At 49.4% G+C, this 16,878-nt stretch overlaps 6 protein-coding genes; 3 read left to right on the forward strand and 3 right to left on the reverse strand.

Moving 5' to 3' along the window:
• Nucleotides 1-40: 40 nt before the first annotated feature.
• RCC_12099 (uncharacterized protein) lies at nt 41-2,424 on the reverse strand (the record flags this gene model as incomplete). XM_023766206.1 has 4 exons in its annotated part: nt 41-1,174; nt 1,230-1,387; nt 1,444-1,568; nt 1,622-2,424. The coding sequence occupies 4 exons, from the start codon at nt 2,422-2,424 to the stop codon at nt 41-43; spliced, it is 2,220 nt and encodes a 739-aa protein (XP_023621974.1).
• A 6,952-nt stretch (nt 2,425-9,376) lies between these two features.
• RCC_00982 (related to zinc-containing long-chain alcohol dehydrogenase) lies at nt 9,377-10,584 on the forward strand (the record flags this gene model as incomplete). XM_023766207.1 has 2 exons in its annotated part: nt 9,377-9,941; nt 9,992-10,584. The coding sequence occupies 2 exons, from the start codon at nt 9,377-9,379 to the stop codon at nt 10,582-10,584; spliced, it is 1,158 nt and encodes a 385-aa protein (XP_023621975.1).
• A 671-nt stretch (nt 10,585-11,255) lies between these two features.
• RCC_12287 (uncharacterized protein) lies at nt 11,256-11,562 on the reverse strand (the record flags this gene model as incomplete). XM_023766208.1 has 2 exons in its annotated part: nt 11,256-11,409; nt 11,465-11,562. The coding sequence occupies 2 exons, from the start codon at nt 11,560-11,562 to the stop codon at nt 11,256-11,258; spliced, it is 252 nt and encodes an 83-aa protein (XP_023621976.1).
• Nucleotides 11,563-12,660: 1,098 nt separating this feature from the next.
• RCC_00983 (uncharacterized protein) lies at nt 12,661-13,535 on the reverse strand (the record flags this gene model as incomplete). XM_023766209.1 has 2 exons in its annotated part: nt 12,661-13,354; nt 13,414-13,535. 2 exons carry the CDS (start codon nt 13,533-13,535, stop codon nt 12,661-12,663), a joined length of 816 nt encoding a protein of 271 aa, XP_023621977.1.
• Nucleotides 13,536-13,812: 277 nt separating this feature from the next.
• RCC_00984 (probable GRD19 protein, involved in retrieval of late Golgi membrane proteins from the prevacuolar compartment) lies at nt 13,813-14,429 on the forward strand (the record flags this gene model as incomplete). XM_023766210.1 has 2 exons in its annotated part: nt 13,813-14,001; nt 14,070-14,429. 2 exons carry the CDS (start codon nt 13,813-13,815, stop codon nt 14,427-14,429), a joined length of 549 nt encoding a protein of 182 aa, XP_023621978.1.
• Nucleotides 14,430-15,222: 793 nt separating this feature from the next.
• RCC_00985 (uncharacterized protein) lies at nt 15,223-16,827 on the forward strand (the record flags this gene model as incomplete). XM_023766211.1 has 2 exons in its annotated part: nt 15,223-15,554; nt 15,639-16,827. 2 exons carry the CDS (start codon nt 15,223-15,225, stop codon nt 16,825-16,827), a joined length of 1,521 nt encoding a protein of 506 aa, XP_023621979.1.
• Nucleotides 16,828-16,878: the final 51 nt, after the last annotated feature.

The raw sequence follows: 16,878 nt of genomic DNA on the forward strand, positions 1-16,878 counted from the left end.
TCACTTGCATGCATCGTATAGAACGAGCCGTATCGATTCATCACCACGAGAAACGTTCTTCAAGAAACGCAACATGCGGCCCATCCTCCCGCAACAACCTCACCACTGAATTCCTCACACTAGCGTCAAGACCAGGCGGTCCACAGCAGAAGACTGCCATACTCCCCGCACATTTATCCCGCTCTTCATCCAGAATCACATCGACATTCGGTCGTCCTGAGTGAAGCCCATATGGAACATCGTTCAAAGGGACTCCTTTAGTCTCATCAGAAGTCAAAAAGACATCCATTTTGAACCGCGAGTTCCCCAAGACGCCACTGAGCTCATTAGCGCAGACATCATCGACCGTAGCCTGCTTCTGCGCCACCCAGACGAGCCGCACGTATGGTGGCGCTGTCTTTCGAAGGAGGGAATATGTACGCGACACGGCTGCCGTGATGCCTGAGCCACCGACGATCATGACCACTGCCGCGTATTGGTGCATATATAGCTCCAGACCATAAGGTCCTTCGAGGAGAACATGGAATTGTTTCGAATGTTTGTGTCGAAGACGCTGAGTAAAGCCATCTTTGGGTCGAATGAGGAACGTGTGGCGAGCGTCGTTGGATCCTCTTGTGTCTGGGATTGTCTCGTTTGTGATGACTTTATCGACGCCCAATTCGACGTCTTTGAACTCCGCGCGGAGGTTCGCATCATAGTCTTCGCGCTTCTCCTCCATCGAAGACGTTTCGGACCCCTTGGTCGACGTTGGATTGGGATAGTTCCAACTACACAGCGTGAAAGGATGAGATTCATACCCGCGGATTCTACCCGGCTCGTAGACGTAGTAGAAACCACCAGGTGTCGTCTTTGTATTCTTGAAGAAATCCGTGACGTCCAAACGAACAAGATCCTTCGACTCGTCCCATTCCGCGGTAGCCTGGACCCCTTTGATGCTCGGTATGAGGCTGAAGTATGCGACGCGTGAAATGCGCAGCAATCGGTCAAGCGCCCAGATCGCTACGGCAGGCCAGATGTAGCCATTGTAAGCCCCATTGTGAATCTTGAGGTGGAACCAGAGCGCAACCAACAGTACCACGGCGAACGAAATGTGGAGGACGAGGAAAACATCGTACCAACGCTTGCGGACCATATATATCGAAGACCCAACGAGAACGGACATGGATACCACAGCCTACACTTGTGGTCAGCATAATTCGTGTTACGTGAAAGGTAGACGCATGACACACAATCGCCCCGCAGTACCAGAACTCAACTGTCCACGCCGTTAGGTAGCGTCCCTGCCAGGTATCCAGAATGGAATATCCGGAAGCGTGAACGATAGCGAGTAAGGTAGCAATCCTGGCGGACCATCGGTGGAACTGGCTGTAAGTAGCGTATGACCAACCTATAGAGAGACTTGTCAGTATTGATTAGGAAGGCTTCGTGTCATCATGATCTTACCAGTCAACCACAGCAGAGGATCGTTTCGAGCAGCGAACACCCAGATGATAGGAATATTGGCAAGAGCCAAGGTACCCGCTCGATTGCAGACATAATGACCTAGCTGCATCCTCTTCTCCGGAGAGCTGTAGCCGCCGGTTAGCTCTTGTTGCCACAGAGACAATGTTTGAAGACATACTTCAAGTTGCCTTCAACAAGATCGTAGCCCGGGAACATGAAAACAATATTCATCACGACGTAAGTCGCGACCAGCAGTGCCTCTGTCCTCGACGGAATCGCTGCCCACTTCGGCGTTTTCCCATCTCTATTGCCAAAAGCCAAAGGCATCAGCAGACTTCGACGAACTGCTCTGTGAGCCCGAGCAATGGTCGATCCCGATTGACGCTCAATAACCTTGCCTCGAATGAGATCGGGCTGAGGACTCCTGCGATGGCGTCCAAATTGTACGATGCGGTTGACCATTCCAACGACTATGACCAGGCCCCAATATCCATACAAAGCCCAGGTGAATGTCCAGTTGAAATAGTCGCTTTTGTTCGTCGCAGAAGTCGACGCATAGCCCAGATCGAAGAGGCCTCGATCGGGAAGAACAGGTTCGTCGGTCTTGGTTTTTGCTTCCTTTTGAGATATCCTCTGAACTCTCGCGATCGACATGGGATACTGGTTGGCCTTGAACGCTGTGTAGCTGGGTAGGGCTTGTCCGGCTTCTGACTTGCAGGTCTCATTACTGTAGCTCAGCCCCGAATCCACCTGTTTCTCAGTGCAGTACGTCGCTGCACAATAGAAGAGAGAATCAATGTAAAGTTGACTGGTACATGGAACTGCAGGAGCCATCATCGCTGGCATCTGGCCTCCGAAAGAGACGTGTTGTAGTGCCGTTGAACATGCCGAGACACAGTACTGCGACTTCTGGATGTATGTCACGGCTGCCACTTGTTGGCTCCAGAAGGCCAGGAATGTGAGTTGTGCTCCGAGCCTCATACTGAATTTGGCCAGATCCGCTGGCTTAGATTTGTGTCTTCGTTCTGGTTGAAATGGAGAGCACCAGTGGCTGGCATACAACGAAAAGAGAAGAGGAAAATATACTAAGACTCTGGTCTAGCAAGCAAGTGTGGGACGCTTTACTACTTATTCGAACCTACCAGGAAGATCAACATCAACGCCTACTTGAAGCTGGCAGTAGCACGTAGTGCTTCTCCAGATACCTCTGAAAATAGCCGAACCCTTTCGCCTGGCCGAGATCTCATCAATCTGATGTGATGATAGTGGACACGCGGGGTTAGTTTCGGAGAATGATGCTTGGTGGCCACAAGAACCGAAAGATCGACAACGAATTGTCGCGCGAACCTTGAAAGGCCGGAAGAAGCTTTAGACACCTCGGCGATCGTGACGCCCTCCGCGCTACCTGCGGAGGTAAAAGCAAAGAACCACGGCAAATCTGCAGGATGTGCGCTCGCATGTAGATGATGTACGCTGAGTGTAAAATGATGCAATGTTTTTGCTTCGCAATAGAGAACGGAGGATTGATGGTAGGTCTCATGCCAGGCCTCCCATGACTTGCCTTTGCAGACATCGATTGTTCAGACCCGGTCTACTGTTGTCCACAGTGATCCATATCTGGCGGTGCATTCTGTGCATTGCACTTGCGAAACCTGACCTCGGCCATGGCAAGCTCCGATGCACGAGTCTGTCAAGTCGCTGTCCCGCACTCGACTTTGTCCACGGCCCAATCCGAGGTATGGAACAAGTCTGTGAGTCCACACTAGTGATCGACGGTGCATAATCTAATCAATCGCTCCATCACTCGACCTGCAAGGCTGATGTCAATTTTGAGGTGGATGCATACAGAGCCCAGACAGGAAGTCTGCATATGCAAGTGCGATTGGACTCTGTACGGAGGAAACACCATTATGGACGTCTGCGGAATGCTTCGGCATTGGAAAAAATGCTCGTTGCAGCAGCGAGGCAAATCGATAACAGCAGAGCCGCTTGCTTCTTGTACTAATTCGCGTTTGCTGAGGGTGGTCCTTGTGCAAGTCTCGAGAACGCACAGTCCGAAGTCTGTAGCGTTTGCCGCGTTCTGTATGTTCTCCGTAGAAAGACCAACAGGATTGCACGACTCGATATGCTTTAGCATCCGACTTTTTATGCATGGCGATAAGAGCAGTGCCGCTTGCTTGTTCCTCTCAAAAGTGTTGGTGGCGAGGCGTTTTGGTTTGGGCGTTTACAGGGCGTGTGGTTCAGAGGTCTGGTGCATATAGGCTGCGGCACCGGTGTTCATGATGGGAGAGGGTGACAGCTACTCGAAATCCGCGCCCTCTTCGATCGACAGAGCGAGCAGTCCCTCAATAATCCTGAGCATACATGGCCCGACGGACAGGAAAAACATTACCAGCGAGCTCTTTCGGTGCTTCGAGTGGCTGTCTTGAGTTGAAGTCGCCCCCAAGGTGAAGACAAGGCCGTGGAGCACAGCTAAGGGAGGGAGCAGGTAGACGGACCTCCCTGGTACCAGGGTACTCTTTCGTGAGAGATGACAATGCTTGTGAGTGTTGGAGCTCCGTTGCGAAAAGTGTTGCTGGCGCTCAACGGGAGGATCTCCTTCGTACATGGCACTCGATGAGCTCCACGTCCCTGCTCGTGGGTGGACCCTGTTCTTACTCGGTCCGACGCTCACAGCAAACCGCTCTGGCGAAGCTCTTCGGTTGAGATTGTCATGTACCACTTACGAGGTCCACCGGGGAACAGGTTTGCCTTTAGTTGATGGAGACGGTTCTGGCTTGCTGCAAGAGTCCTTTCCAGACACACGCTGGCCTTTGAGACAGTGAGACCAGACCGAAGAAGCGTGAGGAGCTTGGCATCTTCTGCAAGTGTCCATGTAGTCGGCGCGCTGCAAAAAGTTCTGCAATGATATACTGCGTATACCACGCTGTGCATTGATCGACCGAGCCGAGCGCCAATCTGCCTCAGACTGACACCATCCCCATGCCACGTGGCGATCAGGGCAAGTTCATCGTTGGTGTATGGTTGAGACTTCATCTTTTTGCGCCTGGGAATAGCATAGGGTGATTCCTCTGGTAGCCTGTCGAGCATCCCTGTCACAGATGCATAGGTGCGGTTCATGTCACGGGCAATGTCACCAAGGCTTTCGCCTGCGTGGATGCGCCGCGCGACCAGCTCTTTGTCCGCCGCGCTCCAGGGTACTTTAGGCGTAAGCCGTGAGAAATTACAGCTCTTCGCGTTGGGGTGATTCTGGAGATATTGATAACGACGCTTGATAGCAATGTGAGATGCCACGCCTAGCTCGGTCGCGATGGATCGGTAGGGGACGCCTTGTCGTCTACGAGTTTGGATCAGCTCGTCTTCTTCCCGGGAGTATGGGCATCCGTGCCGCAAGGGTTTCGCGGGCACCGGCGTCGTCGTCGTCGTCGTCGTCGTCGTCGTCGTTGTCGTCGTCGGTTTCACGCTGGACGTAAATCTCACGGGGATTCACAGAGCAGCATGTGAGCGAGTCCACCGGTTACTGTGGGGGCCTTGCAGTATGGGCAGCTGTTTGCGGAACAGCGAGACCAAGGCCATGCGGACGAAAGATTTCCCAAAGTTCCTGGCCAGGGAAGATGAAGTGTAGGTAAGGTAAGTTAGGTTCATCGTGAACTTGGAAGAYCCAATCTAGGTAAGCTCTTAGAACACTAGCATTAACACCCTTACCACTAAGATCCTCCACCTCCGCGGGCAGCTAGAGGGCCCTATTACTAATATTAGTACTATAGCAGTCTCTATACCACCTAATTAAAGTCTAATTACCTCTAATATCGTTTATACTATGTCGGTAAGTAGTCCGTATAAAAGGTATAGTTTTTCGCTAGTTTAATACGTTATAGGATAAGCCTTAGAAGGCGTCCACTAGTAAACGGCTTAATAATAGCCTCTACTACTAACTACGTATTACCTTCGAAACCTCTAACTATAGCGACCGGAGTATTAGAAGGACCTATAGAGTCTCTTATCTAACCGTTAGTAAGATACGGCTAAGTTATAAGCTATTTAGAACGCCCTATCCGCCTAGAGGTGTCCGTATTAGCCGTCCGCCTTTCCTTATACCTAATTAAGAGTCCGCCTTTTTATAGTATATATATTCGTAGCCGGATACCTACGCGGATAAGATAGCCTAGTAGATATTCGATAATACTAGCGTAGTATATAGCGACCGTAGAGTATACGCGCTATTAGTAAGGCATAGCTAGACTCGGAAGGTTGCTAGAAGCATCGCTAGTAAGCGGAATAAGGTACTACGAGCGCATTAGCGAGCGAAGAGCGCCGGTTAGAGGCGTAAGGACCTAGTGTTTATTAACGAGTTAGCGTATAATAAGCGGAATAGATATAGGTACGTTATTAATAGTGTTAATAGTGTTAGTAGTAATACGAAGGTTAGTATACTAGCTAATACGCATCTAAAGGAAATACTTATAGTTACCGGCTAGCTATCCTATAGATATATAGTTACTAACTAAACGCTCTAAACGGTAGTCTCTAGTACCTATATTTACGATAAATAGTTATCTTAATAGGCCGTTATTAAAGTAGGGAGCTATTACCTCTAAAGATATCCTTAACTAGCTTATTAGTATAGTCCTTCCTTAGTTACCTACCGGTATAATCCTTATTATAGATAATGCCTCTATCTACCGTAACGAAACGATTAAGCAGGCTATTCGATAGGCCGGATACTTCCTTAAGATGCTTCCGCCTTACTTACCGGACTTTAATCTAATCGAACAGTCCTTTAACGTACTTAAGCTATAGATTAAACGACATAGGCATAAGGTAGCTATATACGCTAGCTTCGAGGACTTTCTTATCTACGCTATATAGGAATAAGAGTTCGAGTATATAGTATAGAAGCATTTCGAGAAGAGTAGGTATCTAGAGTAACTATATACTATTAGAGGACTAGCTTCTTAACTCTCGGAAGGATTTACTAGGCCTTAGAAAGTATAGATTTTCCCTACCCCTTTATAATAATACTATTATATAACATATAGTATATAATATAGAACATATTTAATAAGATTATAGTGCGCTAAAGAAGCTCGAAGAAAAATCGTAAGGATCGGACCGTTAGATTAGAAGTTATTAGGCCTTAAATATTGCTACTATCTACCTAATACCCGTATCCTTCTTCGTTCTGCTTTAAACGCCTCTACACACCGTTTAATACGCAGTTTATAGCTAGGTATTAATCCCTTCTTACGCTATTAATCCTCGCTAACCTACGTAATATTAATAACCGAGTAATTATTATCTATTATTATCTTTTTAATAGACTAGAGGGCCTATTACCGTATCTTACCGTTCTATTCCTTCTTCGGTGCATACTAATTAATAAACTCTTTAACTTTATCCTTAGGCTTAGGCTATAAGGATAGTAATAGCTTATTACCGCGTAGTGTAGGCGTTAGTGTTATAGTTAATAGTGTGTTGTTGTATATATATACAACTTAATTACTACTACCTCTAGAGGCCTATCGATTAAGCTTCTAAGATTGTCGTACCGAATGTATATTACTACCGCTACTACTATAGCTACTACGCTCCTTCTTATTAATTAACTTATTAAGTAGCTCTTCGCTTAGCTCCTTAGCGGTAAGGGCTCTAGTTCTAATCTCTTGCTACTAGGCTATAAGACATAATCTATATACCGGCAAGTAATTAAATGCCTTATTACGTCCGTTAATATAGTAAGTACGTCCCCTATTTTTATAACCTCCGTTCGTATAGGTCTAACGCTTAGTAATTGCCTCTAAGAAGTTACCGCTAGCTACTAGCGCTACTTAATCCTTAGGTAATCGACGTAGATAGATAGCTATAGCAGTCCTCTATACTAGTGTTTGTTGCGTAAGAGATACTCTATACTCTAGTTTAATATCTACCGCTATACGGAGGTCCTTCTTATTCTATTTATAAAACGTCCTTAATTACTATATAATACTATACTAGCTACTATCGTCCTTCTACGTTTATACGGCCTAAGTATTAATCGCTAGGCGAGCGTAAGATGTAGTTAACCTAGCGGATAAGAATACACCTCTTATCGTTCGAGTAGCCGTGTTAATCTAGTTCGAAACATTATTAGCCTTATCCTTATTACCGGTAACTAGCTATATCTTATCTTCTCGTTCCTTACCCTTCTTATAATATAGGCCTATCCGATATACTAACGGTCTATCCGGCGCCTTAGAGCGTAATATTAACATAGTGCGCTCTAGCGATATACGAGGCCGGCTTAATAGACTAGTAATAACGATAGGCTCGATAGCCTTACCCTTACCCTTCTTTATCCTCTAAGATAGACTAACGGCGGTATTAATAACCTTCTAAGCTATGTACGATACGTTCGCTTTCTTCGCCTTACTCGCTAACTTCCGCTTATACGCTAGTTTTTTATCTATCTTTATCTTCTTATATCGCTACTTTCGAGCTAAGTTAAGCTCTACTTCCTTACGCTCCTTCGTAATCCTCTCTTTATCCTCGATACGTATCCTCTTATTAAGCGACCGGAGCCGGTCTAGCTACTCCGCGGTATAGTTATAGTATACTAAGCTTAACTCTACCGTATCCTTACGGCCTTCGATAGAAGGAATAATAGAAGAGTAGAACGAGTACTACTATAGTAGTAGAGGTAGCGATACGAATAACGGCTCTAAGCCCTCTAGAATATTACTTAGAGCTACTATTATAGATATAGCTAATACCTATACATTTAGTTTATCTTTATCTATAACCTCTAGCGGCCGCGCTAGCTCTTCCTTAAACTCTATTAATCGACGTCGCTTCGGCTTTATCGTATTAATTACGGCCTACGCTTTAGGCCTACGCGATATAGAACGCTATAACCTCCGTAATACCGGCTATATAGAAGGAGGAGGTATATAGGCTAGCGATACGAAGGGCGGCGGCGATACGAAGGGCGGCGGCGATACGAAGGGCGGCGGCGATACGAAGGGCGGCGGCGATACGAAGGGTAGTATATCCGGTAGTAACGTAGGGCGTAGTAGAGCGCGTTTACGCGTAGGCTTATTATCTTTATCTATATCCGGAGGGCAGCTTAATAAGAGCGTAATAGCCTCTTAACTCTCGTTAAGTAGCGAGGGCATAGTAAAAATAACTAACAACACCTTCTAAGAGCCCTTAGCAACGACACAGATGGTATATTAGCCTAATTGGGACGTATGGGGATGGTAAAGAAGGATACAGTACTAATATTGGTGGTAGGGCTCTCCAGCGCCCCCGCGGCGATGGATTACCTGAGTGGTAAGGGTGTTAATGCTGGTGTTCTATCGGGACGGGAGGCCCATGCCTCCACGGCCAAGACTTTCAYGTCTCCGTCTCACCTCCACATCTCTCTCAGGGCATTCATCAGCCCGAGGATGAGGTAGGTAACATGCACAGAGAACAACGATGAGCATGTGAGACGGCCCTTACCTTGGCAGCATCCTGCATGACACCACAGACGGTCGACTATTCCCAACGCCAGRCCGCTCTGTAGCCGTGCCCCTCCTCTGTGCCCCAGAACCGCGACGCGGGGCTGCTCCCTTATCAACAACTCCTCACGGTAACTTAGGCCTCTGGCGTCAATGGCCTTGCGTGATGGTCCTCTTTGAAGGACCGTGATGGGTATAACATTGTACATGCACAGCTTCACCCTGTCGCCCTCTCTTTCTGCCCTCTGCCCTTTGCCCTCTACCCTGACATTGCTCTCATTGCCAACTGCGAGCACTGCCACACTGGGTTCTACAGGTAGGATACCAAGCTATAGCTCCCTCGGGAAAGGCAAGCAGATGTGCATCCGTCTGCCACGGTTGTGATATGTCTTTCTCCCAACAACATCTTTCCCTCTCTTACACAGCTCTCTCTTTCCCCGTCTATTCACCTCAAAATGACTGAGGTCCAAACAAAAAATGTTGAAACACTTGCCTATGTTGTACATGCCGCAAACGAACCCTTCAAGCTCGAGACCGTGGTCCTGGACGAGCTGAGAGACAACGAAGTCCTCGTCGACATTGAATACTCTGGAATCTGCCACACAGATCTCGTCTTTCAATCAGGCGCCTTGCCAGTCTGTCCATTCCCCGCCATCTTCGGCCATGAAGGGGCAGGTACAGTGCGTGCCATTGGCAGCAAAGTCAAGGACAAGGACCTCAAAGTAGGCGACTACGTGCTGCTTTCAATCAACTATTGCGGCGAGTGCAAGTTCTGCAAGAGCGATCATCCGGCCGATTGTACTGAGGCATCGAGATTGCATCTCTTTGGTGTGCGAGACGATGGTACCACTGCTGCCAAATTCAAGCATAAAGATGAATCAGTTCGCTTCCACTTCTTCGGCCAGTCAAGTTTTGCAAAACATAGTTTTGTGGATGAGACCTCAATCGTCAAACTCCCAGATGGCATCCCCGAGGAAGACATACCCTTTCTAGCAGCCATGGGCTGCGGCTACCAAACTGGTATCTCCTCCAACCACCAATTCATAGCATACCTCTAACACGCAGAACAGGTGCGGGAACAGTAATGAACATCCTAAAACCCAACCCTGAGTCCTCAATCGTTATCTTCGGGCTCGGAACGGTGGGTCTCACAGCTCTAATGGCCGCCAGATACATGAAAGTCCAGCRAATCATCGCCGTCGACATCTTCGACCACAAACTTCCCCTGGCCCGCGAACTGGGCGCAACAGACGTCATCAACTCCAAAAACGTCGACGACTTGATCGCACATATCAAATCCACCTCCCCTGGTGGTAAAGGCGTGGATTATGCAGTCGACTGTACCGGAAACCTCAAAGTCATTGAAAGTATGGTTCACATGTTGGGCATGAGAGGCACGGCCGCTGTAGTGGGTATTCCGCCCAGCGGAGCGAAGATCAATATTGATCCGCAGGCGTTTTTGTTGGGGAGTCGAGGACTCAAGGGGTGCAGAGAAGGCGATTCGAATCCGCCGGTGTATATCCCAATGTTGTGTAAGATGCAGAAGGCAGGAGACTTTCCGGTGGAGAAGCTGTGCAAGGTTTATGATTACAGGGATTTGGAGACTGCGTTGAGTGATTTGAAGGAGGGCAGGGTAACGAAGCCGGTTATCAAGTGGACTTGAGTATGGTCCTGCTATAGCTTGAAGAGAAACCATCACGCACAGCTGCAACTTCATATGCCTGCATCGCACAGCCTTCAGCCTTCAGCCTCCAGGCGACCCATGAAGGCTGGTATGAGCTGCCACTGATTCACGTATGCAGGTCATCGAGAATGACCGCGCCCCTAGCGGATTGTTGTTCGAGGTTGTGGACATATCGTACAGATGACGAGTAGTGGCTGATAGAAGGCTTAGGGACTGCCACCCTTTCGCATCATGTTCACCATACTTCTCAAGATCCGCAGCTAACAAAGGTTTGGATGGTAAGCATAAGGAATCCAGGCGACCCCTGCGCTTCTGCGAACAGCTGGGGTCTCGAAGAGAGCTCCTTCAGAAGATGGTCTGCCTGATCTGACTGCCTGAGACATCGCTAGCCCTTGTGTTCTCGCTATTAGGTACATCAACAACAAGAGCCTGGATGTGAGGTTCCTAGGATCTTGTATTAGTAAATGAACTGCCCATATGCGTCTTGCAGGCATCAATAATCCTGGGATCAAGGATTGGGCCAACATGACAGCTACGAAATTTGCCCTGGCGGAAGAGGGCGTCTTTCTCGTGAAAATCCCGGAAAACGAAGGCTTCGATCAGCCTGCAATTGATAGAGCTGCCGAGATGTTTCGAGCTCCCGCAAAGGTTCAGACACTGGTGGCGTTGGACTTCCGTCCAATGAATATTCTGCTCGCTGGGACCGATCCGGTCAGACCATCGCTAACCGTCATCGATTGGGAGATGCCGAAGTATGGGGATCCTGCCGCTGACATTGGAATGAGTGCTGCAAAGGTGATAGTGCTGGGGTTCCATCTATGGTTAGCGGGGTCTGCTCTCTTGATTCTTGCGGGCATACCGCGAGAATGCTGGGCCTGACATCGCAACGAAAGAGTACGTCTGCAAGGTGGCGCTAGTATCAGGTGCTATGTGGTCGATGGCGATGCCCTGTGCCATATGGGATATCACTACGGAGGAGGATGGCGAAATTTGAAGGTCGACTGCGCTGGATTACAGCAGAGCAGATATTGCTCAAGATACGGAGTGGATCTCGAGGAGTCCATTGGCGCCGCTACTGGACGAAAGCAAGCATTCGGAGGGTCGGAATCTTGGGTCCACAAGCGGGTCGTAGTGTATGTTGCGTTTCAAGAGTATCTTTGCGCTTCTTGAGCATCAACAGAGTGGTTGAGGAAGTGTTATTGCTCTGACTGCGCTGTAGACGGGATTGCGGGATCCTCGATCAAAGCGTCCCGTCGGTAGCTGCTCGTATCAATTATTTCGGCTGGTTATTACTGCACGTCGTAAGCAATGTCTTCGATGTGCGGTCCTGCTTTTCTCGCAGAGTTACGTGAGAGCCTGGCTGGCGCGATTCTGCGTACTGATCCCATGATGTTGCTATTCGTGGCGACCAGCTCTGTTAGAGGTGGAACCTCGACTCGGGGCGCAACTCCGTAGACAGCGGCCTCAAGCAGCGAGCGTCATCATCCAATAGATCTCTCTCGAATGAGTTGCCCAGCAAACGAGGCCGAGTCCCACATTGAGTGGATGCACCAGAGACAATGCGGTGACACCCGCACGAGAATTTCCGCGGATTTTACGAGGCTCTTCAGACAAGCGCCTAATAAGTATCGCTGTCAACGTGCTTCGACTTGTTCTGTATCACTCAGCAGCTGCTGGCGCGCTGGTGTCCTGCGATGATGAATCGGAAGAACCTAGTCTTGCTTTCCTAACTTGATAATACTTGGCCGCCGCGGAAAATTTTGTGACGCCCATCGCTGTCGCAGCAGTAGCGATGGCGAGACCTTCAACATCGACAAGTCTCATCAATCGATCCACTTGTTCTGGTGGCCATAGCGGTTTGATGACATGAGGATCAGATCCAAGCCGAATCAGCTCGGATTGGATGATTCTTTTTGTGCCGCCGGAATGTCYTCCCAGCTGTAATGCAATCGTCCGAACTTCGTTACCAAGATGATGCAGCCGGAGCGCCTCACTTCGCTCTGCGGACAGCCATTTCCTGGTGCCAGAAGGCTTCGGTGGCATGAGGCGTGCTTTTCATACTACCGCATCGTGATCACGGCCCGATTGCTCCGCCGAAACGGTTAGACGAGAGCATGTCTCCAAGGTAGGACGGATGGCATCTTTCTCTTTCCATGTCAAGTTTCCTCCACGAGATGCACGAATTCCATATCTGTGAATGACATGCTTGATACCCGAGACAGACCTCCCGGTCTCGACTGCAATGTCGACTAGCGATATGCCCTCCCGGATACGCAATTTAATGGTGTCAATTTCGTCGTCGGTGTAATAAATCTTCTTTTCTCCGGTCCTTCGGTCCTCGGGCGAGCATACAGCGTCGTAGCGTTTTCTGATAGTGCCCTGTGACACCTGGAGCTGGCGAGCTATCTGACGGAACGAAATTCCCGCTTTGACCTGTTTGACGATCGATGCAATCTCTTCACCCAGCGCGACGCACTTCACTCTGGGCGCGTCTGAATCTCGATACTGCAAATAAGATAAATATCGACTCCTGATCGAGGTGCCGCACCGATCCAGAGTCCTCCCAAGCTCTGCATAAGACGCACCAGCCTTTATGCATTGGATAATGAGATCGCTTTCTTGCTGGTTGTATACATTTGCCTTGCGATTCGAATTCGTCTTGCCAACCGGTCCATGTTTTCCAGCTTCGCGGGCTACTTGTCTTGCTGTCCTGAGCTCCAAAACCTTGTCCTGGTCGGCCTGGGAAAGGCTAGATGGGAAGGATTAACGGAAGCTCGACAGCGTGATGATGAAAATGCGATATGATACCTCTGGAACAAGGCAGTGGGGAATGTGCTCTTCCACCGACCCTGCGACTTGAAATTGCATGTCACATTACCCAAGCAGAGCCTGCTTCGAAGCACTATAGGGGCGAGGAGAGAAGAGAACATTATTGATTGATGTGATGAGATGAAGGATACCTAGGATACTCCGTAGGAAGGCGCGATGTCCATCCAGCGAAACCTTAATTTCGGCAGCCAACACCACGCGAGAAGTGGGGCGGCATTCGTCAGAGGCACGGCACGGCAGCTCTGGTCTCGTGCACTCCACAGCTCCTCCGGAACATCGCCAGCAAATCCCGCAGACCCATCGCTAATACCATCCTGACAGTCACCGAAGGAAAAGCTTCAGACCAACAGTACACACTGGTCCATCGCTGCGGTAGCCATGCAGCGCATCGACCCGCGCCCAGCGGAGCCCGCGCCATCGACACAGGAAGGACAGCAAGGACAGCAACAGTCTGGTCGCTCCGGGCAGTTGAATCTTCCGACGGGATTCGCGAGCACCGGGCGCGAGAGTCACACCCAGAGTTTTGAAGAGATCTACGGCGTACCAGAGAACTTTTTGGAAATCGAGGTAAGATGCACTCTTCAAACTCGACCATGGCGATGACAACATCAGCTGACCTCGAATCCTCCTTACAGGTTACAGACCCACAAACACACCAGCCCACTGCATCTCCCTCGTCTCGATACACGACATATCTCATCCGACTCTCCACCAACATCCCCGCCTTCAAACTCCGCCGAAGTGAAGTCCGCAGACGATATTCCGACTTTGAAGTCTTCCGCGATCTACTCGAGAGGGAGAGCGCACGGGTTAGCATTCCACCGCTCCCGGGCAAAGTCTACCTGAACAGATTCGACGATGCGGTGATTGAGGATCGCAGACGAGGGCTGGAGCGTTTCCTCAAGATTGTCGTGKGACATCCGTTGCTGCAGACTGGAAGTCGCGTGCTTGGTGGATTTGTGCAGGATCCAAATTGGGATCGTAATGCCTGGTAGAACAGGGTTCCTGTCAATCGGGTAGAGATGGCGAATGCGGTGGTTGGCACTGCTTTTGTATGAAGGCTGGATGATATCGGACTTGTGGTCAAGAGGGATGCGAGTTCACAGTCATGATCATGCGAGGTGGAAGGAGATGATCACGCGAGGTGGAATGAGATGACGATACGAGCTGGCGGGTCGTTTGAGCGCTTTAGCGGGTTTTGTTCGGTCTTTATAAACGTTTAATGGTACATGAGTTGCCCAGCTTCTCACACAGCCCAAGAATAGCAGGGTAGCTAGATACAACGACCAGCTCGACAGACAGTCAAGTGGTATGTCTCCGAAGATCACAAACCAGCACTCCTTGTAGAATTTGGTGTCTTCCTTGGCTTGTATATCCACATCTAAAGGACGATGTGCCCCAACGCTAATGGTGGTGGGGGCTACCTACTACACCCGCTTCTCCACGGAACGCACACTTTAACAAGACATCCACATCGCACTCACAAGTTGCTGAACATAAATGGCGAACACGATGGCCCCCGAGTCTGTCTCTTACGCGAGATACCACGGTACAATGTCGCGCCTACAATCTCTCGCACATTCTCTTTTCAATCTCAGCAGCCACAGCAACGTGGCTGCATCCACATTCGACGTCGGCACCCTACCCAATGAAATCTGGGATCGCGTCTTTTCCCTCCTAACGAAACAACGAGATATTCAGGCTTGCCGGCAGGTAAATCACGCATTCAAGGAGCTTAGTTCACCGCATCTCATCCGCAGAGTGTGTTTCGCATTGCGAATAGACACTATGAACAAGCTTTACGATGTAATAGAACATCCCATTTTTGGCCGGAATGTCACAGAACTACTCTACGATACGAGCGAATTTGACCCGCAGCTCGAAGATCCTGTAGGCTACGTTTACGCTCGCGAAACTTCTGAATTGCAGTTTGAAAGCATCACCATGCTGCATCAGGCTCGCTCGGCGCTCTTCCAACGCACTTTAAAGCATCCGATTTCCGATGGCAAAACACGACAGGGAATGTTGGCGACTATTGAAGAGGACCGGAAGCCCATGCAACCTTCGAGTGATGATGGCAGCGACGAACCGCCCTGGCCAGAAAGAATGCCCTGGCAGCGGTACGTACGCCTCTTTGCTGAGAGCATGGCGAGACCTGTGTTTTGATGCTGGACGAATGCTGATAATGATGCCTTCGTATACAGAGGATGGGTGGGATTGGTAGAATACCATGAGCGTGTCTCAGAGCAGGATTCCCTCATCGACAACAATGCAAATGTTACCATGCTGCATCAAACGCTGACCGCCTTTCCGCGGCTGTGCAGGGTCAATTTTGGAGACTACCGCAATCTGGCCAGAGATGACGAGGATTACGCGACATGTTGCAAACGATTGTTTGGCGGGGAGATACCACCTCCACGAATCTTGAGCGACCCTCCTTGGGAGCGGAGCGATGATGTAAAAGACGCAATACGGAGGTGGACCAAGCTCCTAAACCTCCTGGAACTTCTGGAGACGAGTTCAGTTCAAGTGCGAAGTTTGACTATCGGCTCTAACAAGTGGACTGGTACAGCGGGAGACTGTGAAGAGCCTGGACCCTCTTCGACTGAGTTGGCGACCATGCGCCTACTCTGCCCAGAGTCCAAATGGCCAGAGAGGATACATGGTCTGAAGCGAGTCAGTGAACTTTCAATACCCATTCAAGTTGGATGGTCCAGATTCGGTGGCAATGGGAAAACCCTCGCACGGTTGCATAAGGCTATCGCTGCATCTCCATTATCACTCCTCCTTCACACCGCTGGTTCTACTTTGAGATACCTCGATCTTGSTGCCGTCGATCTCATGCGCCCTGAAGAAGGAATATCAGACAACGCATTCGAGGCTGCCCAGAGCGAATATGGGCACCATATCTTACGAACACTCCTCTTCGGCATGCGTTTCCCAGCTCTCAGGCACCTCAAGCTTACAGGATGGTTCTTTCAACCGGGGGAGTTCCTCTCATTTCTTCGACCAATGAAAGATACCCTAATGTTCCTGGAACTTAAATACAACCTCATCCAAGGAGAAGCAAGGAACCGCAGAATCTCAAGAAGACTTGCAAATGATGGCGGCACCCAAATGTCGCTAAAAGGAGTCATTGTGGACAATTACGCACTGAGACCCACCGTTCTTGACGAAGACGTGGAGGCGGAAACCGATTCAGATGTTGAGCTGGAATACGAATACTTCAAATATGGCCGCGATGTTGAGTGCGAAAGGGTGTGGTTGCAAGGGAGGTCAAACTACTTTGGTGATTCTCCAGAAGATGCAGGCGAACCCCAAAGYTGTCGTGTGTGTGGCGACAGGTCTCCGATTGAAGAAAACCAAATTAATGATGAAGAATTGGTCATATAAATCTTCTTTACAGCCATTGAAATGGCATGCGAGCATCGAGAGAAGCCTGAT

This window comes from Ramularia collo-cygni (assembly GCF_900074925.1).
Source record: "Ramularia collo-cygni strain URUG2 genome assembly, contig: RCC_scaffold01, whole genome shotgun sequence".
Lineage (NCBI taxonomy): Eukaryota > Fungi > Ascomycota > Dothideomycetes > Mycosphaerellales > Mycosphaerellaceae > Ramularia > Ramularia collo-cygni.